This window comes from Apteryx mantelli, chromosome 22 (genome assembly GCF_036417845.1).
Source record: "Apteryx mantelli isolate bAptMan1 chromosome 22, bAptMan1.hap1, whole genome shotgun sequence".
NCBI lineage: Eukaryota > Metazoa > Chordata > Aves > Apterygiformes > Apterygidae > Apteryx > Apteryx mantelli.
In genome coordinates this window covers 10,293,503-10,317,710 of record NC_089999.1, presented here as the reverse complement: position 1 = coordinate 10,317,710, position 24,208 = coordinate 10,293,503, and the positions used below count along the sequence as shown (strand labels likewise).

At 39.6% G+C, this 24,208-nt stretch overlaps 1 protein-coding gene across 1 annotated transcript in view; it reads right to left on the bottom strand.

Annotated features, from left to right (window-relative positions):
- The window catches only part of SPECC1 (sperm antigen with calponin homology and coiled-coil domains 1), an 84,507-nt gene that overhangs the window by 13,389 nt on the left and 46,910 nt on the right, over positions 1-24,208 (bottom strand). Inside the window, exons 5-13 of the mRNA XM_013953885.2 lie at positions 23,712-23,919; positions 22,977-23,050; positions 22,219-22,401; positions 14,281-14,300; positions 13,182-13,327; positions 12,857-12,957; positions 10,855-10,936; positions 7,016-7,166; positions 5,904-6,006 (exon numbers count right to left, since the gene is read on the bottom strand). Coding sequence (XP_013809339.2) covers positions 5,904-6,006; positions 7,016-7,166; positions 10,855-10,936; positions 12,857-12,957; positions 13,182-13,327; positions 14,281-14,300; positions 22,219-22,401; positions 22,977-23,050; positions 23,712-23,919 — 1,068 coding nt within the window. The remainder of the gene's footprint in view (positions 1-5,903; positions 6,007-7,015; positions 7,167-10,854; positions 10,937-12,856; positions 12,958-13,181; positions 13,328-14,280; positions 14,301-22,218; positions 22,402-22,976; positions 23,051-23,711; positions 23,920-24,208) is intronic.

Genomic DNA, 24,208 nt, shown 5'->3' with positions numbered 1-24,208 from the left:
CAGTCAGGAAGCCATTTTCATATCTCCTATAAATTGCCATCTCTGAATACAACTACTTGGTCCACCAGCAGCCAAAAAAACAGGCATCCTGGCTGGCTGGCCTAGCAGCAGAGGCAGCTGACCTCTCTAATGAGGAGCATGGGCTCTATGACCACCTGACCAAAGGGAACATGTTACCTCCTCACCAGTCTGTCTGGATTTGTACATCTTGGGCATTTGTATATCATTACGTACAAATTTTTATGTACAGATTTGGGGATTTGTACATCTTTGTGTGTGCTGGATCTCATCCGGCCAGCAAACCAGTCAAAAAAATACGTGGAATATGGGAGGAAGCAGGGGAATAGAGCTTGAGAACAGAGAGGATATGGAGGAAATACTGGCTAGTACAAAAAAGAAAAGGGATGCAAATTCCTGTGAGAAAAAGAAAGCCACAAATTCACAAACAAAAAGCTACTATTAGTCTGAGTTTGAATTGGATTTAAAAGGGTAAAAAGTTTTACATATCCACTGCCAAACCACTAGTCAACTAGTCTCTTCTATAATTATTTGACAAACAGCAAATACCAACACAGCCTTTATTTTTCTCCCCAGGCTTTTGCATCCCTGTTACACACAGAATGTGGTACAGAGAAGAGACACTGAACTTTGCATGGTCTGATATACCAGCTTTATGCTTCTAGTAGTAAGACCATTCAGAAGTACACTTAATGCATTTTAGGTTATGTTTGGAAGTAACCTGTTTCTGATTTCTCTCTCTCAAGGCTAGAATAGCCATAATAGTAGGAATACTTCAGGGTGGCTTTTTTTTTTCTTCTTTTTGAATAGTTAGCTGAAGCACTGTACAGGAAAGGTACTTTTATAAATATATGTAGTAAAGACAGAAAGACAGAAATGTTCAGAACTGCTGGGCATACCGATTTTCACACTTTGCTAATTTAGACTAAACAAAAGGAAGACAATACAATGTCTGAGAGTATTGACCTCAAAATAGTTCCGACACTCCTAAGCGTACTTTCTGAAACTGCACAGTGTTCCTGGGACCTACTTCAAACTCAAGTGACTATAAGTAAGGCACTGAAATAAACAAATCATTTTCTTCAAGCTTTGCTCATAGTTGCAAGAGTATTTCATGCAGAAAATTTTTAAGGAATTATTTTTTCCAGAATCAACTTCTATGACAGGAAAGCTAGGCTAAAGATTGCTCTGGTTAGTAGCTTCTGCATGCCGTTGAGATTCCTCCAGATATTTTGAAATCTGATCCCAGGCTGGTCCCACAAATACCAATAAGACACTTATCAGTCATCTCAGATTGGTGTCAGTGCTTTTGGTGAGCACTGCCTCTTCTCTTGAAGATGTCCACTGCCACTATCCACAAGAAGGTGCACTGACACCGTCACAGTCAGGGAGATAATGTAATGCAATGCCTTGAATGCACAGGTAGAGATGCATGAAATATAAAAATCTTCAGAGGTATAGCAGCCATTTCCTCTTTGCCAATTTTAGAGCATTCCTTGTCTCCTTCTATTTAGCATTCCTCTACTTAAGACAACTGCACAGATAATTTTATTACAAAAGATGGTGGTTCTTCAAGAAGTGGATCCCAGATGGGTCCTGTTAAACCAAGTATAACTTTGATAAAAAGAATAACCCTGATGGTGCACTGGAGAAAAGAGTCAGTCTCAGATTCTCTTTTTCTCTGTGCCATAGGCTGGATGTGTAGTGTTTGGAAAAAATGTGAAAACAGTTCTTCTAAGCAATCCGTATTCATTAACATGGCAGCAATTCCCTCCCCTGTCTGGAGAAGGTATGTGTGGCACAAACCATAATCCCCAGTTCTAATGATCACGGTTTAAGTGCCTCTTGATGTTCTGTGTTTTCACAATACATCTGTGGATAGTAATAGACTCAGTCTAGAGAGCTTTGGTCCCTTGACAAATGGTCTCCACAGAGAGCAAGCAGAACCAGGGCACTTAAATAACACCACAGTCACTAATGATATGATTATGGAAGATAATAATGCAACACGAATGACTCTCAGCAGTTTCCAGGAGTTAAGACTCATGAGAACAGAGCCTATTAGAAAAAAAGCACCCAATTTCTAATTCACACTGTTGCTATGATATATAACCTTTTTAAATAGATGGAAAAAAAAACAAGACAACAGAAAAAGCTATTTTAACATAAATAACTTACTCTCAGCAGGCTTTGTGGTCTAAAGGACCTGTGGTAATTGAGATCCAGAGCCACAAAAGCAGTTCTCAAGTCTGGTCATCTCATCACCCTACATTATACACCATGATGTCAACAACTTCAGAGAGGCAGAAGGAACAGTCTATGCATGTCTAGCAAGAGAGACCATGTGCAAGTGCACAATTCTTATAGATGAACATACATTAGATTAAGAGGGTTTTTTCCATCTGGACATTTTCCTCCAGAAAGTTTTTCAGAAAGCCACTGAGCCCAAAGCCTTATTTCACTATAATTCTTTTTACTGCTAAGATTTTTTAAATCCTGCTCTGCATAGTTATTCAAAATCAGTTCCCAAAATGCCAGATAACATTCACCCAGACACTGAAATATGACAATTGCAATTCATATGGTAGATCATGCCATAGTTTGAGATCTCACTTTCATATTTTTTTCTCCTAGTCATTAAACTTAACTTCACCTTTATTTTCCTTTCAGTGCTTCTATTTTCATTTTTTAAACAATTATTCTTTCTCCTCAGTGTTCATTCATTTTTGATATCAAATCACCTCTTAAATAAAGATCTTAGAAATGCCATAGTAGATTAGAGACACATAGATGTTTTCATGTTTCCCCTCAGTTACTGTAAACTTGTGCAATTTTTTTTTTTAATAAATCAAACCCTCTCAACCCCCTCCAATGTCTCTCTCATGTTTTATGAGATTTCCTCCTGGGGAAGGCACTGAAGTTCAAAGCTGGGGAATGTTCCCACTGTAGTCAATGCAACGATAGATGCCATTAGCAGGAGGACGTACATTTCTATCTATAGTATAAGCCTTGTATGGATTAAAGCATTTAAAAAGTGGAGCCTTGTGCACTGCTCCCTAGATCTTATCCCCAGATACTCTCCAAGGTCACTAATCCAGCCTTCCTCAGTGAATCTGGGACGTGGATGGTAACTGCTACTGAGAGAATCTGTTATTCTAATCCATTTTGTTCATACTACATGATGAAACAAGATATCTCCATAATTCAGACAGAAAGGAATCTACCTTTTCCTCAAACACTCAAACCAGGAGCTGTGGAAAGACTCATACTAAACCTTTAGGGCAGTACACAATCTCACTGAAAAATGAAGTGAGGCAGCAAAGTGACATGTTCTTTATTCTCTCATTCCATTTCCATTGCATCATGGAGCTGAAAACGGTGGCATCCAAAGCTACCTGTGGTCCTGGGCTTCATGTCAGAAAGAACATAACAGACTATACTGGAGGTTTGCACAGATGATGCCTCACAGACACGGGTATCGCATACAGAAAAGAAGTCACGCACGTCACCAGGGTTCTGCTTGGTGAAGTTCATTACTTCATTCCCACCAGTGCAGCAGCCAAGGAAGGAAGGGGGATGATGTTCTTTACTCCACTCCAGCTCTCTGTACCCAAGAATGATAAAAACTCCCTGTGGAGCTTAATATCAGCCCTATCAGGAGAGTGCAAGGGTCAGGGAAAAGCAAGTTCAAGAAGAGTTAGTGAATGTACTGCAAAGAGCATGATGGGAATGGGAATCTGAGGAGGAATGTCCAACAGATAATGCCTCTAGATGAAGGAGTGAGGATAGAGCGGTGAGACTCTCACCATAAATCAATACATTGTTTGTCCTTTTGTTCGTCTGTCTAATCTCTGCTCTGAGATCTTTCACTCTGGGCAATAAAGCCCTCCACTGCCTCCCAGTCTGAACTCCTCATACTCTCCTGGTTCATGCGGTGTTTGTCAATGCTATACCTGCTTTTTCTGAAAACTGCAGGAAACTCATTCTGCTGCTTCAGAAAGAGTAACAACAGAGGAGAGCCTCATCAGAGAAGGAACCAAAATGACAAAGCTTTTTCTTAAATGTCATCTGGACAGTCATGTCAGTAGCAACACTACTCCTGCAGCCACATATAAAGCTAAGACTTCCACTGTCCTCTGAACCATGGACATATTTTCCTCTAGAGGCTAATAACAAAAGGAAAAACAAATAGACCCAGACTGCCTTGCATACCTCCTGGGTGGCCTGCTATCTGATACACAGTTGGCCCCAGTACTTGGGTTCAGCACAGAAAAACAAAACTCCTTCTCTTTTCTATCAGGGAGACAATAATTGTCGCTCTTGGTGCCCATTTGGTACTTGCAGAATCAGGGTAGGGCTATGTATTTGCAAAGCCACATAATAACTTCTAAAAGCTGTACCCTTAGTCCTGCCTGGATGCAATCAGAGGAAGGAAACTATAGGCTGCCTTTCAAAGATTGCTTCGAACAGTGAACTCTGATGAGCTAGACTGTTTTAAGAGAAGTGGAGGAAGCTCATCATATGTGACATTTAAAACAAAACTGGACAACACTGTAGGGAGAAATTCTTACTCAAGAGATGAGTTTGATGGCTTAATGGAAGTTAGACTTGGAAAAGGTGTATTTCATGAATCATTTTCTGAGGACTGGATGGAAATGTTCCCCCTACGCCTTCTAAACAAAGACCAGGAGAATTTTAGAAGCTGAGACACAAATATGTATAAATCCAACACAACACAGAAGATGCAACTTTAGGGGACAGCACTATAGCCTTTCAGGCAATAATGCATGATCGGAGACCAAACTCTAATCCTGTCTTTATTGCTCCTAAGGTGGGTATAAAGCCAAGAGCCTTCTCTGATATCTGTCCTTCTGTGAAATTTGTTTGAGTCAAATGAATATGCCAGTGTCATGATACAACTCAAACTTTTCTAGATCAGATTATTTAAAGGGAAAGCTACTGTCTTTCTTCCTTCAAAACTCCTGACTGGTACAGACAACGTTTCATTAGAGCTAGTTGTGAAAAAAAAAATTTTCATTATTTACTTTAAAAGATAGACTCTGCTTTTATTAAAGATTTGTTCCAGGGTGCATATCATGTGGTGACAAATGCTTTTGTCTTCTGCTCTAAGTAACAAACAATATTATTCTTAAGAAAGAAAAATCTCAACATTATATCAAACCAAGAATATCCTGCACACCCAGCATATATCACAGGATGAACTGTTGTCTATAACTGCCAGCTACAGCTCAGTTACAAGCAAGGCCAAAGGTCTAACTCAACTGTATACAAACGCCAGCTAGAGCTGGATGAGCGCAGCAATGGACATACAAGAACTGGCTGAGTCGTTGTGCCTGTTTGGCAGTGAAAATCAGTCTGCAAAGAAATGACACATTCTTAAGCAATCAAAATTTGTTTTGTACAAAGCTATAATTCTGCTGAGCTCCAGCTGATTACAAAGACCTGGGCCCTAAGTAGCAAGCTGTATTTGATCAAGGTCACAGGAGGAAATATTTATTTAGTTTTACAGAAGTGACCAAGGAAAAAGCACTCACAATAGCAAAGCACAGAAGCCTATAGAAAAAAAACACTAAAACACCATTTCTAAAATTGATGCCCAGCTTGGAGCTGCTGCCTGTGTACACTGTTTCTTACCTTCAGTGACCTTTGATACAGCAAGTATTTCAGCATTTGTAAATGAATCATTTATGACCACGTAATATTGGAGACCGCAGTGTTAAAGAAATCTGAAGAAAGGAAGAGGTTGGAAATGTCCAGTAGAAGTAAACATGTAAACAGCAGCAGACTGAAATGCACATATTTCTTTGAAGTGACACTGCTTACTGCACACAAATAGGATAATGATGAATTATTCTCCAGATTACCTGGTAACCTTCGGTCTTCTTCTGGCACCATTTCAACAGAGCATTCCTCTTTGAACCGCCATACTCCCGGGCCAGGGCTGCCAATGGGTCCTTTCTTTCCACACTAATCCAGGGAAGGACAAGGGAGAAGAAGATAAATATGCTTGAAGTCTCCCTTTTATTTTTCAGTTTGTAAATCATATCCCTATGACAAAGCAGGATGGCACCACAGAACCTAAATGGAAGCCTAACCGTGATAACTTTCAGAGCGTACATTCTATATTTGTCTTCAAATGAAACAAATCAGTTGGTATCACTACATACAGACAGCTAAAAAACAATACATAGATATTTGAGAGTATGTCCCCCAGATGGTATGTTTTAACCCAGCATTTCTGCTATTACTTTCATCAGCTTTACACATTAAATTTTCAAGTAACCTCTTTGCTTTACACATGGAAAACTGTGGTTTAGGGTGAACAATTGAAAGAAGCTACCTAAAGAATATGGAACAACAAATTCACACCCAATCAAGCTGCTGCAGAATGAGTTCTTCAATAAACTGTAAAATTTGGAAGCTGTATTGCAGCCAAGGCCTAGAGGACAGTTAAAGGCCAACAATCAAAACACTTGCATTGTCTCCACCCTACAGCTTCTACTATTGGGAGAAACGGTGGAGATCAGAGGAAATATGTTTTCCCAAAGCAGAAGAAAATTATGTGTCTAAATTCATACTTTAGCCTTCCCTTAGACAGAAAAGCTTTTAGCTTTAACTCACAATTATATGCAAAGCTGCATTACAATAGTTGGGTTTGACCACTAGTGTATGACAGGATTCTAGCATAGAACAGTAAGTAACTCCTGAAAAATTGCTATCCACAGTTTATATTGATTGTTCATTTTATAGATAATTGTGGTTATTATAATCTGAATTTTTATATTTGGACATGACATAGCTCTCACAGCCTGGTAACTCAGAACACATCTATCTGATTGGGAAGGCACTGGACAGAGTAGCCAGCAGTGTTTCCTCTAGTGACAGGGGTCCACTAGACTAGAACATTTATCTTGGTGCCAGGTAATGCTGTCAATCTTTCCAGCACGCTGTTTTTCCCAGACAGCTGAGCTGGTACCTGAGTTTGCTTTGGGGTTTCAAGCTGCTGGGGGTGGAAGTAAGCATTCTGCTGCTGAAGGCCATAGGGGGTTTGCTCAGGGATTCCAGGGAGGGGCTTTTGCGGAGGTAATGGTCTGGTTTCAGCTCTTCATTTCTCCCCTTCAGAAGGTCTGTGGGAATAAAAAAAAGCTGTCAGTTTGCAGTCTGGGGAATTTGATTAATCACTGTCCTGCCACCCAGCACACAATATGTAGTCTGTTGTTTTGATTCTAAACAAATGTACTCATTTGTTCATTAAACACACATGGGGCTAGGAAACCTTGAGCAGATTAGAGGTGATCATAACAAGGAATGGCTTTGATGATTTCAACAGTACAGACTGCCTGGTTTCCTGTGATTGATACTCCTGCTGGGGGGTAGGGGCCTCAGGTGAATGAGGGGAAATACCAAAATCTACAGTCTTAAAGGTTCAAAAGCTGATCCCCAAATATCTTCACCAGATGACTGACCAGCCCTACTATAATATTTTTTTTCTGCCATTAGTAGAATTGTAACAAGAAAGCCTCTTACCACTTGAATACAACCCAGCTCAAGCCAGCAGTAAAAAGCATTTATTATCACTTCATGCTTGGCATCCTATCTAACATGACATTGAAAAGTTGCAATATATTCTTAGCAACTGCATCTGTATTTTTATTTTATATATATATATGTGTGTGTGCGTGTGTGTAAAAATGTGTATATGTATATACATATGTATAAATAAATCAACAGAATGATCAACATCAACTTTTTCTCCTCCTTTTCAGTTAACTCCCTGTTGTGAATTTCTCCTCATCTTAGCTTCAGCAATGCCTGGTATCACTGAATTAGTCCTAAATTTCTTCTCAGCTGGAGTGTACTAGCAGTTGTCAAATAAACACATCATTTCAAATGGAGTATGGTAACCATAGGTGTGCAGCTGCCCTTGCTTTGACTCCTGAAAGTGGTAAGACAAAAGCAGCATTTGCAGCTGCTGAGAGCTATAGGCAGTTCTGCACCTTCTCTAGCACAGCAGAAAGGGTTGCTAGGTTCCCATCTACTAAGGAGTGCAGACGGAAAAGGACAGAATCAAGTCGCAGGAGATTCTGTCTCCAGTACAGTAACTGGGCCTTTGGCAAAACTTTGCTGAGCTGGATTGCATATACCTTGCTCAGTCAGGACCATCCTTCCCTCCACTCCCCTGTCCCTTCTTTGTATGCACAATGAATCCATAACAAATAAGAAGTAGCACATAATATATTTTTAAACCATCGCATACTGGAAGATGGGAAACAGAAACATTAGACTTCATGCAAAGGGAGACCCTCACCTCCAAACCAGGTGAGTTTATTCAGAAGCAGTATTTCCACAGGCACTCTGTGTACGAATATTTTGATGTATCACCTCTCTGACATTTGAATGCAGTAGAGAAAGCTGCTTTCATGTCTTTTTTAGTTTTCCACTACACACTCCATGTGTTTATGATTTTTCTAGCTCCTCTTTCTGTTGGATTTATGGGGAGTTTTCAAATGTTTCTCCCAAATGTCTCAAATGTAAATAGCCACACCAATCAGACAGGCATCCAGTGAATGATTTTTGGGACTGTCTTAACCATATGAATATTCTGTTTAGAGAAAGAGATCTACCATAAAGGCATATCAATAAATAAAATTTGAACATTATAAAGAGGAATGTAGGTTTCTCACTAGCCTTTAAGGATGGCCAAAACACGCATTTTAAAATTGTGATTAACATAATTGGACTGGCTAATGGCATGGCCCAATTAGAAAATTCTGTGCCAGTCAGTCAGGATGCATTCATGCTGAAAGCACAAGAAAGGCAAGGAGAAGAAAGGATGCCAGATAGGAATAAAGGCTATTGGAAACATCTAACCGCAAAGAGAAGAGGAAGAAGACAAAGGTATATTAGGAGCCCTTTGGAAAGAGACGTGGGTGAACAATCAATCATATGAAGAATATGCAACATGATTAAGGAAAATCACATCCTGTTAGCTCCATCTATTTGCACTGTTCAAAGGGACTTTGTGGTTACTGGCTTGAATTATACAGTAGTGCCTGAAGTGGTGCAAATAACAGTATCCAGCCTTGTACGTTGAGTCTCACCTGCAAGAGTCATATACTTTCTTTAACTTATTTCTGGCAGCAAAAATCTGCTAGAAATTCCAGGACAGAACCAGTAAACTTCTGATTCTAACTGAAAAGATCATAGCCAAAAATCAGCTCTCTACTAAGTAATCCATCCTCCTCCCCAACAATGTAACATTTGGGTCATATTAAAGACCTCACAGGACCCTGTTGTGATGCTAGTCAGATGGAACCAGCCAGAAGATTATTATTATGGAGACTACTTCATTCTGAATTTCCTTGGGGATATTTTTTAATTCAGTGTTGTTTATATAGGGCTTGCATCAACTGCCTTCTAGGATTATTTAGATTGGAACCAGAGCTATTACAGTAAGCCTTTAGCCTTTATAGTAGGCCTTTGCTGAGGATTACTGGAACTAAATCAAACACAGGTACAATGAGAAGCTGTAGATATGGGAACTTGTTAGATATGGGACCATAAATTGTTACCATATAGTGGCTAATAAAATACCTGTTTATTTCAGTAGATTTTCACAGAACAGTTGCCCACAGGACAATAATAGCAAGTATACACAGCCTGAAGTGGGATATTTATCACTAGAGACTGGCATTACATTACACACAGTTGACAGATTACTTCTCTATACAGTAAATTGATAGAGATTAAAATGGTCTTACATACTGTTTAAGATCAGAGTACATATTCATGCAAGACATTTTCTGGAAGCTAACTGACACAAATAAGTAAATGCTGTTTGTTCCATTGATAACTTTGGCTTTCTTAGCATTTACTCTTGCAGGAGAAGCCAGTAGCACAGACAGGATGCTGTTATTTGCTTATGTTACCATTCATCCTATAACCTGGTTTGTTGTTCAGATCCACTATCTCTTCATCTTTGAATGTTGAAAGTGGAATCTTAGCAGATTATCTAAGAATCTAAAAATGAAGACATGTTCTAATTTCTCTCTTGTGCTAGCAAACTAATGCAGAAGACCCAGTCTACCACTGAAGGAGTTATGACTGATTTTTTGTCCCTTCTTGCTGTTTCACTTAGGTTTGGCTAGAGGAATATAATATTCTTCTGGCCTTAAAAAATGAGTAATCTGATGGAACAGCTATATTCAGGACTAGATAATCAAAACAAAGGGCTCTAGAGAAAAGAGGAAAGGAGCAGTGGTAGAAAAGAATATTATATGACAAGAGAACAAAAGCAAAGTGTGAAATAAAAATAAATGCATCTCTTGAGAACTCTCAAAACAAACTATTTCAAGCCCAAATCTGACTGCTCCTAAAACAGTTGCATCTGTATCTGAAATGTTTGATGTATTTCAAATGAAGCCCAATTTAAAAACAAACCAACCCCCAAAAGACAGTACTTTGGATTTGTTCCAGATACATACATGCTGAACAAAATCTAATCCTCTCCAGTTCCACTTCATGGATTAGAGAGGTGCCATGGATATTCTGGAATAAAGAGGGCGAGTTTGTGTTGGCAAAGCACAGTACTTCCGTTCTTTTCTTTCTTTTTTTTTTCCCCTAAGGCTATGATAAAGATGGGAATGGAAGCAACATAAAATTAGTAAGATCTCTAAAACAGAGGCTTTAAAGATACTTTTTCATGTTTCCTTTGACCATACATGAAGTGGACAAATGGCCCAGACAGGATCAAAGTGTTAATGACAAGCTTTTGCTGGCAACAGAGGCAATATTTGTGCGTTTACTGCAATTTACCTGCAAGAGGAAGGTCTGAAAGATCTGTGTGTCTGGCAACTCCTTTGCTGGCTGGTTTTCCATTATTATAAACAGAATGTCTCTGTTAAACAAACAAATGTACAAAAACAATCAAGAAATACTAGCCATCATGCTTAAATGGGCAAGCAAAAAGAAGAGATACTTCTGCTATCTCAAGACCACAAAGCAGTTGGAGGGATACAGGAAGCTTTCCGCAAGGTATCTGCTTGTACAAAGAGCTGTCTAAACGGTTGTGAAAAATAAAAGGACAGGAAAATATTCTTAGTTGGTAATACACTGGTTCCTATACTTTTCTCATTTTTATTTGCACAGGTTCTTCTTTTGCCAAATATAATCTAGTGTCACAAACCCAAAGCAAGAAATTTTGTTCCTAGCACTGCCTCTGTCCCCAGCATCTTGAATCAGACCAGAAGGATTCTTGTCTCTGCAGCCCCTGTGCCAGCTTTCAGCATTAATACCCGCTCAGGCAGGCATTAATAGAAGGTTCGCAGACATCTGCTTAATCCCATTCTTTAAACTTCCTCTGCTGATTCTTTGAAGGAAATGTGCTCACATGCTTGCTAAGTACTCTTTCAAAGTCACCCCTTTCTTCAGAACGCTCCCCTAATGCCCTAGCCTCACAACTAGTTTTTCCCCAGATTCAGAGGGAAATTTCCTTATATAATTCTAGTAGCTTCCCCTTTGACCCTACTTAGGACAAAATGGGTCATAATTTTTAGTAAACAGATCCTAGTTGGCTTAGACTAGAAAAATACCTCAAGCTGCTTCATATATGTATATAAATAAAATCAGCAGCACAATTGAAAGATAGTAAAACAGCTCTTGAATTTCCTGAGAAGTGACTGCAGACAACAAGGCAGGGACAAGGAGCTTTGTCACCCTATAAACTGTCTTTTACAGCATGAATGAACCAGTTATAACTTGTGATAGGATGACATTTATTTCTTTTTAGATGTATTTACATTACCTGCTAGTTTTCAAACAGTATGCCAGTGCAAATTTTATTTTGCATAATATATGATCAAAGTCAAACACCAAGGCCTTGGCCTTAACAGATAAGGACAGCAACCTACTCTTCCTGAGAAAGTAAGAAATGAAGTTGATGATATGAAAGCTTACCTGATTTGAAGTGAGGCATTATTTAACAGCTGTGAGGCTAACTGATTTTAGGTGGATAACTATTTTATTATTTTATACAGATAAATCTCAGTAAAAGAAACATTGTTTCAATCAGTCTCTAAAGCTACTCAGTAGGGATTCATAAAGGCTTTGGTTGTATCCGGAACATCTACAGACGTATTTAGAACAGTGACTGGTTCATCCAGTTAAAAAACGTACAGTGGCTTCTCTAGCCTAGAAAGGTTAGCAGTCTGTTGGTATGCTACCTTCAGTATAGGTGGAAATCAGGAAGCACAGCACGTTTGCTTTTCCGTCATTCACAAAAGGAGTATTTTCAAAAACATTGCACCATAGATTTGAAAGTTACTAACAGAAACCAGTGCCATGACATGAGAAGAACTACATTCCAGAATGGTTATGCTCCAGGAGAAAAAAAGGTGTAAGAGCTCCTCAGTCAGAGGTATATGGACTTATTGGATAACTTGTAACATACATCTTCAGAACTTACTATCCCTTGTCTCTCAAGACACATGCCAACTACCTAGCTCAATCTGATGCTTCTCATAACTCACTCCCAATGATCAAAACCTACTTTTCTGGTCAATAGTGATTAAAGCTCAGAACTGTATTCCAAAGAGTTTACATCCGTCCACTAAGACCCCTGAGCTGAAGACAAAGGCAAACTCACTTTGATCCTTTTTGTTAGAACTACAGTGTTTGATGTTCCACAGCAAATAAACAGATGAGTTTCCCTTTCCCCTTGTCTACATATGCATGTTGGCATGCTGAAGCTGTGTCATGCTGTAGTGAATGCTGCATCTACCCATTTCAACTCTGCAATGATGGAAAGAGCTCCTTGTACCTGCATGGGGGAAACAGCAGCTGCTGGGGCTGTCCTCACAGGAATTCCACTTAGAGGGCTCCTGGGGACCTTGTGAACTGGGATATTCTGTCCAGTGCTACCTGCAGGGGAAAATCATGGAAACATCTGTATTTCAGATTCATCTCCTTTCTCACTCATGTCAGAACAGCAATCACTAACATACGGACATTCCACAAAAGTATTTATGCACCAAGGGCTGACAGAAAACATCCATTCAGAAGCAAGAGATGACACAAAATGACAAAAATTAGCTGCTCACTGCTTCAAGAAGGCTTTTTTACTACAAAATACAGTGTTCAAATACCTGGGCATCCTAAGTCAAATGATTTAATCAGTGACTTCACAGTGGCTGCAGATTCTGATGGTGTGGGAGATGCTCTGCTAATGCAGACTCCATGCCAGCGGTTGGTCGTATCTGCTTCTAGGGATTCTACCTCTTCAACTGTCAGCCTGCAAAGCAGAAACCAAATCAAAGTCAGTGCAACAGGAAGTGCAAGCAAAGATTAAAGGTCTTCATATGTAGTAAAACAAATCCAACAATGCACATCTTTTATTGTAATGCCTATAACATGGACCCAACTCATTATTACAATGTTCATGTTCTTTTCCTGGAGTGCCTGGCAAACATTAAGTCGTTGCGTCTCACAAACTTTTTTGTGTTGTTAACCCTACCATCCCCATTCAATTCCCTGTGCTCACACAGGATTGAGGGTTATCATGGAAAGAAGCAGTTTTGAAGATGACTTGCGAGTAATCATAGATAATTACCTGAACACAAGCTTTCAATACAGCACTGGGGCCAAGGGGCTAATGTGGTCCTCAGTGTATAAACAGGAAAATAACTAAAGGGAAAGAGATATTATTTTACCCTCTGTATTTTTAATTGGCGTGACCACTACTGGAGTAATTGTTACCAGTTAAAATGTTACAGTTGAAAACAAAATAATAAATTGGACAGGGTTCAGACAAGAGCCATGAAAATCAAATCAGAAAATACATTTTATAATGAAACACTTTGGAAACTCAAATCTCAGAGCTAATCAACAAGAAGGTATGCTGAGCAAATAAATCCTCAATCACAGTCCATAAGCAGGGAAATAAAACTGATAACAAATGCTTCATCCTAGCATACAGAAGAATAATAAAATTTAATGGCTAGAGTAAAGATGGACAAATTCAAAATAGAAATAAGGCCTCCATTTTAACAGTAAGGATCATTAAGTTACTCCATTGACAGGAAATTTTCAAGTCAAGATTAGGTGCTGGACTTAAAGAAATTAGTACAGGGAAGTCCACAGCTGTGTTAAACAGCAAATGTAATTATCTAGTATGACTGTATAACACTTCTGGTCATACGTTTTATGGATCTGGCTGGCTTTGCTTAGAACTGGCTCTGTACTTACCTTGTAGCTCTCAGGGTAGACTTCGAGCATAATTATCTAGCTTTACCTTAGGAAAGCTGCAATTAGATAACAAAGTCCAGTCACTTAAAAAGAGAGTCTTTATTACATTGTTTTTCTGAATGCATAGTGACCTACAGGTTCTGGGGCACCATCACTTTCCCCTCTTCTGAAGTAGAGTAGGCACCAAGAGCGATGTGAACAGGAAAACAGCAATGATTTCAGAAGAGGGCTGGAAGACCCCATCAGAAACATGCCTGCAGGGTTGAACAACTTCTACTGAGCTAAAAATAGAAATCAGTCTTTTTTTTTTTCCTTTTGGCATCACTGCCTACAAAATGCAAGGGGCTAAAGGGTGTCAATGAATAAGAGAATGAGTGACTCATGCTTCTATTTTTGGCAGAGCTTAAGGAGGTGCTGTCTTTAAACAGACATTGGCTATTTCTTTGCTAATTCATTCTAGCTCCTTGTGTGCCAGGGGAGCCTGCAGAGGCAGATGGCTAGAGAAAAAGTCATTTCATTTCTATTCTCCATTTAAACCAATAAGGAGGACAGGCAGACTGGATGAGATTCACTAAGCTCTGAGGGAGCCAGTGTTTTGCTGACTAACTTTAACTTCTACCCTTCATTTTTTCCTCTATGGCTTCAAAAACATAAACAACAAATCAACAGGCAATAGCATCTGCACTTTATTTATAAGAAAACACAAAAGCTAAAGCAGTCCTGCTTCTAATAAAACATGGGGGAGGAACAGATTTCCGCCCCAGGATGCCAAGATACCCAATGCAATCCATTTCACTTTCAAGAACTGAATACACCATTATGCAAGAGCTCTGTCTAATTATCCAGGTAGGGAGAGTATGAATGAGGTTTGTGAAATATTATCAGAGTAAGAAGGGAATAGTAAATGCCTGTAGGCAAAGTGGTAAATCTTGAGAATAAAGCAAGCCAAAGGTATGCCTCAGGCAGCCATCGCATCAGCAGGACAGTGGGAGTTAGTTCTAGGTTTTATTTGGACAGAAAGAAACTATACCAAGTGGTAACACAACACATTATAAAGCATGGATGGCTGCCAGCGTGATATCTCCCTGGCTCAACTAACCTACAAATCATTGGTCAGAATTTAACTCTGAGAACAGCTCAGATCTCTCAGACTAGTCCCCTCAGGCCAGCCTTTGATTGCAAAAGCACGCAAACATGTGAAATAGAGTAACTACACCAGCCCCTATGCCACGCCACAGAAAAGTTTGAGAAATCATATACCGCTATACTGTCATTGTACTAAGTAACTGCGAAGATTCAAGTACTAGAGCTGCTAATGGTTCCAGTTTTGTTAGGATGCTTCCTGTAATCTTAGTCTGTATATTTGTAGTAGGCTTATAACGCACTTTGAAATAACCTCCTAAATTAAACATAATCACTTTAGAAAACTGAGGCATCTCATGCTGCAAATCTCGGCATGAAAGCTATGTAGAATAGTGCTGAGACCATTTGCTTCAAATAACATCGCGCAGGCAAGCCAACAAGCCACACAGTTACAAAACTTGGTGAGTACTTTTCATTTTTAAAGAGAAAAACCTGTACGATAAGGGGAAGCATGTATGCATACATATATATATATATATATATATTTTTTAAGAGAAGCAGAAGAAGCACAACTTGCATTAAATTCAGGAGGACAGTATAGGAGAACATGACTTAGATTAATGATAAGCCATACCTTCAAACCCAAAATGACTCCTAGTGCATAGAATTAATTTAGCTTAGCACAGCTCAGGCCCTCCAGGAAGACTAACTAAGCCCTGACACAAAGAGGATGGAGCTGAGAAAAACTGTCATCTATGGCTGTATGCTTTCCTTGAAACAAGGATGAATGGTTTACATAGTTAAAAGCTGCAAGTGCAGCTGGCTTAAGTGGAGCAGCTCCAGGAGGAAGCAGAGCACTTTAGCCACAAAGGAATTCAAATGTGCAGAACCCTCTTCACACAGCCACTGCCTAGTTTCATTTCTTTAATGGCAAGGTTTGGATTACGTAGACCATAGAGAACCAACAAGGTGTAAACCTTACTGTGTTTAATGTATGGATTTTGGCAACAGCAGCCTTCCTGTGTTCAGAAATTTCTGAACTGCTCTGATGATCTCTTAATTACAAGTGCCCTAGGACCCCAGAACCATATTTTCAGGAATAACTGCTCTGCAATATAGTCTTTGACACAGTTCCTGGCACTGTTGTCGTGAATCCTCCTGAACTCCAAAGGACACAAATAAGAGATACACACAGCTGCTGATGCACAGAACAGAAGAGAGGCCAAGAGCAGGCAGCAGACAATTCCAGACACTGACACATTTATTTGGCACTTCAATATATATTTCTTAAACATAAAAATCAACATTCAACAGCTGCCAACATGGAAAAGAAAGGCAACACAAGTGTGCATATGCGTATACACTTCTGTAGCATGGCACAAAGGAGAAGGTCATGTCAAAGCCATGACAGCTCTCAGAATTCTCTAGCTTAGCCTGCTCTGAGACCAGGCCCCTGCTAGGTCTTCATGTCCAAAAGCAAAGGATGGGAACCCCACAGCCAAGACAGGAAGTTCCAGTCCTAGAATGAATCCTGATGGTCTCCTGGTAGAGATGGCAACTTCTTAGTTTCTCTTTAGCATCCAAGTAAAGCTCCCTCCAGGTGTCTCCAGTTGCAAAGCTGAACACAAGCAAATTCTCCCTGATCATATATTTCACCTGAGTTTAGGGTATGAGAATGACTCCTTCTGAGAGGATATTTATTAGGGGCTTGATATATTCATTTCCTTTCCATCTGATCTCTCCATCGGCAATTCTCTCAGCCACGACAAACCTCACGTGGGATGTTCTCTGCTGAAAGCCAGAGCGGGACACCCTGCTTGGGCATCCCTGCGCTTCCTAGCACACACTGAGCCAGATACGCCACCCGGTGGCGAGTGCAGCGTCAATGCAATAGCAAACCCCTAAACCCGTGAAAGCAGCTGACGCTGAATAAAACACCTCATGTTTCTAGGCAGGTTTCCTGTTGGATTTCAGTAACCTAATTTCCATGTGCAACTCACCCAACTGCAAACTCAGGAATCACTTGAGTTTGCGTGTGCATGTATGCATACAGATCTGTATGCATATGTATATTTAGACACACACATATAGATTTATGAATATAGCATTATATGGAGAACACATAATGTGTATGCATTAAATTTTACGAATTAGACATACACAGTTTTATTTTTGTTTAAATTTAAAATGGTATGTTTGAATTTCTGTTTCAGGGAAAATACCCTATCCCTCCAAAAAAACCTATCAGTTATTTCAGTCTCCAAAATCTCTGTGATTACTTCCTATGGCTTAGTTGGTTTAAAATGAATTCAGAACTTTTTCCGCCTCAAGGAGTCTTCTGAAGAGGGAAGCCTTCTGAAACAAACATATAGGCTCCTGCCCATGGGGAGAAGGTGGACCTGAACAGCATTCACACTTTGCGATACACTTGAGTTTTGCAGGGCAATAATAAACTGGAGGTGCTTTCTCCAATTGAAACTTCCCTTTTCAACTGCAAGTTGAAGGCATGTCCTGAAGTGTCTCACAAGCCTGGCTTTGCTTCCATCCAGGGCTGTGTTAGCTGGTAGAGATCAGGCACCTATGGAGATACAGACAACAGTGGGGAAAGTTATAAGAAGCAATATGATGCCTATTCTGAGGTACAGCTCTCAGTATTTTACAGCTAATCATCCCATCATCACTAAATAAAGAGGAAAAAGGGAAATGCTGGTGGTGGTGCTAGGGCAGTCTTGAAGGAATGTCCTACCACTCTGGGGCATGATGTGCAAAACAACAACACAAAATACAAGAAAACCTATGTTGCTCGGATAGGAAGAAATTAAATATGTAGGGCAGGGAATCAATTTCAAAGGACAGGGATGGCAGTGTTCCTGGCTTTCCTCTCCTCTCATCAGTTAGTACCATTCATTCAAATTAGGTACATGAAGCTGCCCAGGCAACTAGAATTTCTCTACCTCAGTCAGAGTTTCTGTTTCAAAGTCCTTACACCAAAGCAGTTGGAATAATCTCCATTTGATACCAAAAACCCTGATGAGTGACTAAATACAGTAAAAAGCAATTCATCAAGGACCCTGCTCTGACATTCTAGTTTGTTCATTTTAAGTGAGAGCAGAATGAACTGATCAGACCTCTGTAAGACAGAACAGCTGCAAAACACAAGCACAAATAAGCAGCACATCAGCACATACAGACTGACAGCAGGTTTTAATACATGTAGAGTACAAGCTTAATTCCAGGAGAAAAAGCACATAACACTGGCCATGCTGTGGCATTTGGGACTTTAGGAGGAAGAACAGAAACATTAGTGGGATATGTTACAATCCTCCTTTTGAAGATTTGGTTAGATTTTTTCATTATTCTAGGAAATGGCTCATTTAATTTTGGATATAATTTCTCTGTCTTCTGAGTACTACTCCCAACCCAACTGTCTTCCCTCCATGTTCTTGGTTCATGGCATTTAGTGTTATACTCCCACTGCACATGCAGCGAGACACAGAGCAGCAAAATCATTTTGAGAACTTGGAGACAGAGGAAAAGATTCAAAGAAAGACCTTTAAACTTTCATGGTTGCTGAATACTGTATTGCTAGAACAGGCTTGGAAACGTGTGTGTATGAAGCCAGAGGGCCATCCTTAACTAGGGTCCTTCTTGCAATAATTGTCTTCCTTTGCATTACAGACCCAATATACCTTTTTTTTTTATCCCACCACTTAAATATTTGTTTCTAAAACAGCTAGAAAAAATAGTTTATTTCCAAGGCGAGTTTTCTGAAAAGAGGAGACTTACTACAGGATCATAGGGTAATTCAGGTAGGAAGAGACCTCAGGAGGTCATCCAGTCCAACCTCCTGCTCAAAGCAGAGTCAGCTATAAGGTCAGACCAAGTTATTCAGGACTTTATCCAGTCTGGTCATTAAAACCTCCAAGGATGGAGACTGCATAACCTCAATACTCACCACCTCTGAGGAGGCAGTTACACAACGGTGGACTGTAAGCCTTTCCATTTTATTGCAGAGAAATAACATTAATTAGGATGTAAAATATCATGAAAGACTGTCCAAAACATGTGAGTTAATCAATTTGTAGGCTTCAATCAGTACTAATTTGGGACAAGTGAACTCCTCTCCTCCTTATTCCATTTCTTGTTTGATGCTGGTCCAACCTCCCCCCAACATTCTTAGTCATAGAATTAGACATTTAATCTGTGTTAAAGATGCCTTTGGGAGGCTCTTACCTTCATTCAGATGAACTCTGATGACCTCATCTGGACTTTTTCTGCAAGTTCTTTGGTTGTTCCTGAACCAAAAATGACTTTTTGTCTGATTAGAAGACTGTAACGGTGAAATCAAACTTGGAGGCAGGAACTCAGGCAGCCACAGGCAAACATTATAATGGCAGGATGTCGTAGGAGATAAATTGGCTTCAAGATCAATTTACGAGGTGGAGTCTAACGACCCTCAAGAGATGGCTGAGATTTTGCCAAAAAAACCTTTGAGTAGCAAACTATTTGGAAAGTACGTTTTCCAACCAGAGCTTAGAAATCGGACAGGAAACTTTCACCAGGGACTGTCGGATATTCGGTTGAGTGCATAGCTGCTCAGCATTAGCAAATATGAAGGATACTTTATAGATTGTTTTAAGGTATCGTACTAGAAACCATTTCCACCAGCACTGAGCGTGCATTAAGAGTCACCACATGTACCAGAATCCACTGCTGATTCTGAGCAGTAGCATTTGAGAATACTAATTATCTTCTCCATACCACTTAATGATGAAATTTTGTCTAAATACTCTCTGAATGGACACTGTGACACACAGAGACAAATCTGTTATACCCAAATTGACAGATGCAAAATTAGAGCTTGGCACCTGTCTTTGAAGGAGAATATATGTTGCACACTATAGATGATATTTTTGCCTTCAGGTCCAATGTAATATTCCAAGCAAGCTAGACAGATAGTCAAACAAAAACAAAAGACAGACATACATCTATTTATACGTATGAGAAAGACAGGGAGGGACAAATGCTAAAACTGACTTAATTAAATATGTCAGAATATGTCCTTCTGGAGCTATGTATATACAGATTCTAGGGATCTAATTTCAAAAGCAATATTTACAGCTCAGGCTTCTTATGCCAAAGAGCTGACAGTGCAGCCGTGTTCCTTATACATGGAAGATAAACATCCCAATTTGCAAATTAACAGATCATCATCTATTCAATTTAAATAAATTAAATACATTTGTCGTCAGACTAAACAACAAAGGAATAAAGAGGGAAATGACAAGTTTATGATTTCTGCCTTTATGTATGGATTAACATCTAAATTGGGAAAAGCAGTTGTGTTCCTTACCCTACTCTGAACAACAGAAATTTCATTAAGGACAAATGAAGAAGGAAAACAGGGCCCAGAAGTTAAGTACTGCCTGGTAATCATTTGGTTTTAATATATACTCTGTGGCAGCTTTTTTTGCATACACTGGGGATTCTGATAATGAAACTGGAGGTTAAACACATTCTTTTATTTTTCTGAAAAAGTATTTCCATTCCTTCCATCCAGCAATTCTGATCCATACACCTCCACACAAAATCCCTCCCATCTTTTTACTCCCATCTATCGTACAGCTTCTGTGGAAACTCTTGACTGGAAAACTGTGAGAAAATACAAGGAACATAAGCTGGACTGTTATTCTACCTGGAAGGAATGACAGGATTCACCATGCTCCTGTTGCTATTCTATCAGTTGCTATGGACCTACTGGGAGAGAGATTAATTGGGACAATCTAGAGTAGCAAAGCTAATTTGGCATATATTTTTGGTAAACAGTTTCATTGTGTTATGTTGTCTTTCTTCATTGACCTTGTACAAATTTTCATCTCTACAGCCCTGGCACATTTTGCGTCAATGCAATAAAAGAGCTGAGCACTACCTTCCTTATAAATGTTAGTTCGTCTTTCTAATGCATCTTCATTTTCATCCCATACTGTTTAGTATGACAATTGTGGTATGACTTTTGGAATGAAAGGGGCTACGTAAAAGGTCCTGCACTGCATAGAAGACACATTGTAAAACACACGTATCATTTCCAACCTCAACTGTATCAGTCACTTTTGTTCTTACCATGTTCCCATGGAAGGAAGCCCCACATACAGTGCTCACCATGCTGGGGTATATCTTTAGCTCACAGGATCCCAGACTCCAGTGTCATATTTACTATTCCCCCTCCAACTACTGAGGCTACAGCAACTGTTTTGCAAGTGAGTTCACTGTGTTACAAAATCACTTCTGCACTAAATGTTAACTCAGACCACGGTTCAAACCATTTAACATGGCTAATCACACAACAAGTTTCAAACTAAGGACAGGAGATATGAGGTGAGAAATCCTAGTACTCGCATTGATCATTCAGTCAACAAGTATCAGGTTTGCAGAACAAAGAAGTCCAGCTTATTCTCATTTTAGTTTGGACCTATATAGTCCTTGTTCTCCTTTCAGACTAAGTAGTTCTCTTCTGGATGTCCCATTAAATATATGCAGTCAAACAGACTTTTCTCAGATGGTTTAATACAACTGCACAGAGATTGGAATAGAGTATAAGGAACAAAGCTATGAGGGTTATTGGCAATTGTTATTAAATAATATTTGCTGATTAAAACCTTCATGGCCTATTTGGCAGAACTAGATCACCAAAAAGAAAAAGAACGGAAACATCTTAGAATAAAACACAGCAACACCTGTCAGAAGAGTTAAAAACAGACAATATGCACATTCAAGCCAACGAATAGTTACTGACAAAACACTGTTTGCATGTGTGTTAGCAGTCACAGAGATGAAATCTTGGTCCTTGTAAGTAACCAACCTGTTACTGCCCTTCACTTCATCCAGCTCCTTCTGCAGTCTGGCACTTTTCTCCTCTTCCTCCTGAAGTTTCCTCTTTACCACACGCAGCTCCTGCTGGGCTTCACACTTAATATCATTGGCTACAACCACTGCAGTCTGCAGATCAGCTTGAAAACGCCTCCACTCTTCTGCATCTTCCTAGAAAGAGCAATTACAACCCAAAAGTGCTTGCTGTAAAATACAGCTACTTGAGCCGAGCACCTTATCAGTTATTGATCACCCTTTCAGTCTTCACAAGAGACCAGGATTTCACCAAAGATTCATGGTGAGGCTGAGGCCAAGCTAGATACTTGCCCCTTCATACAGTTTTGACAAGACCGCCAAACAAGAAACTGATGCTAAGCAACCCTCTCAGCTATCCTCCAATACAAAAAGTAAAATCAACATTCTTCCTGTTGATCATTCAGACTTGTGATACCACTGAAAACACTGTCACTGAAGAGAGGAAAGAGCTCATTGCTCTTAATGTTTCATAAAGCAGGTACGGCCTTTCCAAAGTAGCAGAAATTCATAGGGAAAAAAAGCAAAAGTAATTTGCAAAGGATGTATTATTTTCCCTTCCAGGCAAAGAATCAGTTAGAAATGAATGAAGAGAATAGAGAATAAAAAGATGTAGAAAGAACCATTTACAATTGTGCTACAAAAATATAATTCTTCTCTCAAATCCAGCATTCCAATAAAAGTTCAGCTTTGTCATGGAATCAGAGCCTTACCTTCATTTGCTTAGTCAGAGCCTTTAGCTGCCTCTCTGTATCTTGTTTTTGTTCTTCCAACTTCATTGCTCTACCTAGGAAAAGTCAAAAAGGGAAAAGAATATTAAACAGAGCATCTATCTAAGAGCAAGGGTGAAAAGTAAAAATGGAAGGCCAAAGCAGCCTACTTGGTTTTGCTTCTAGTAATGGCACTAACAGAGACTAAACTGAACTTAAGATACTCTGTCAATGGATCAGGAATAGAATGAATAGATCTATTACTCAAAAATCCCTAAAATAGATCATTATTCTGAGGCATGAACTCAAGCTTTACAGGATCATATGTGCAGGATCACATATGCACATTCCCATGGAGTGCTGGATACAGCACTGATAAGCAAAATGTGTAACTCATTCCACCAGATGGCAGCTCCCCTTCCACTGTAATAGCAAACCCACATTTCCAGCTCTTACTAGTGGTTTTCCCCAAAAGCTCTTTACAAAAGCCAATAATTCCAGTTTCTAGAATGGGTGATACATCTTTCACTAAAAATGAGGCTTGGAGACTGTCTCTAACTATTTCTACAGCACTAACTGTGATTTATGCACATGAACAGAAAGGATTGGCCAAAATAGGAATAATTCTAAAGTAAGGCCCTTGTCACACATCTCAAGATGTGCCTCTTCCTCCCTGTTGCAGCCATAACTGAGCTTCCAGAATAAGTTCATTTAAATTCTTCTTTCAGTTCCACCTACTCTCTAGGTCACTGATGAGCTGGTTATTGTGCAGTTTTATAGCACGATGCTGTTCCACCTGGTCCTCCAACTCGAAAATGGTCTCCTTCAGGTTTTTTATATCTGCTTCATTCTCTGATGTTTTTTCCTGCAACTTCTGGCTAGTTCTGCTCAGTTGCTCAGCCTGCCGGTCACACATCTCCTTCAGTTGACCACACTCATTCTCAGCCTGGAAGGGAGGAAAGAAAGCCGCAAATCTGCCTTTGTTTCTTAACAGACATCACTCATTAGAGATTTTACTGGGCATCCCATGGACTTAAGAACTGATCCTGTGTTCTAAGCATTTATAAAGTCGGGAGTTTCAGTGCTAACGACACAGTTTCAGGAAACACGTACGAGCTACGAATGTCAGTGCTCTTTTCTGGCCAGAAAGATAATACAACATGTTGGAAAGGAAATGAAGATCTCCTTTATAAGGATCGTAATTCCAAAGCAGCCTCTGCAGGTGATGAACAGAG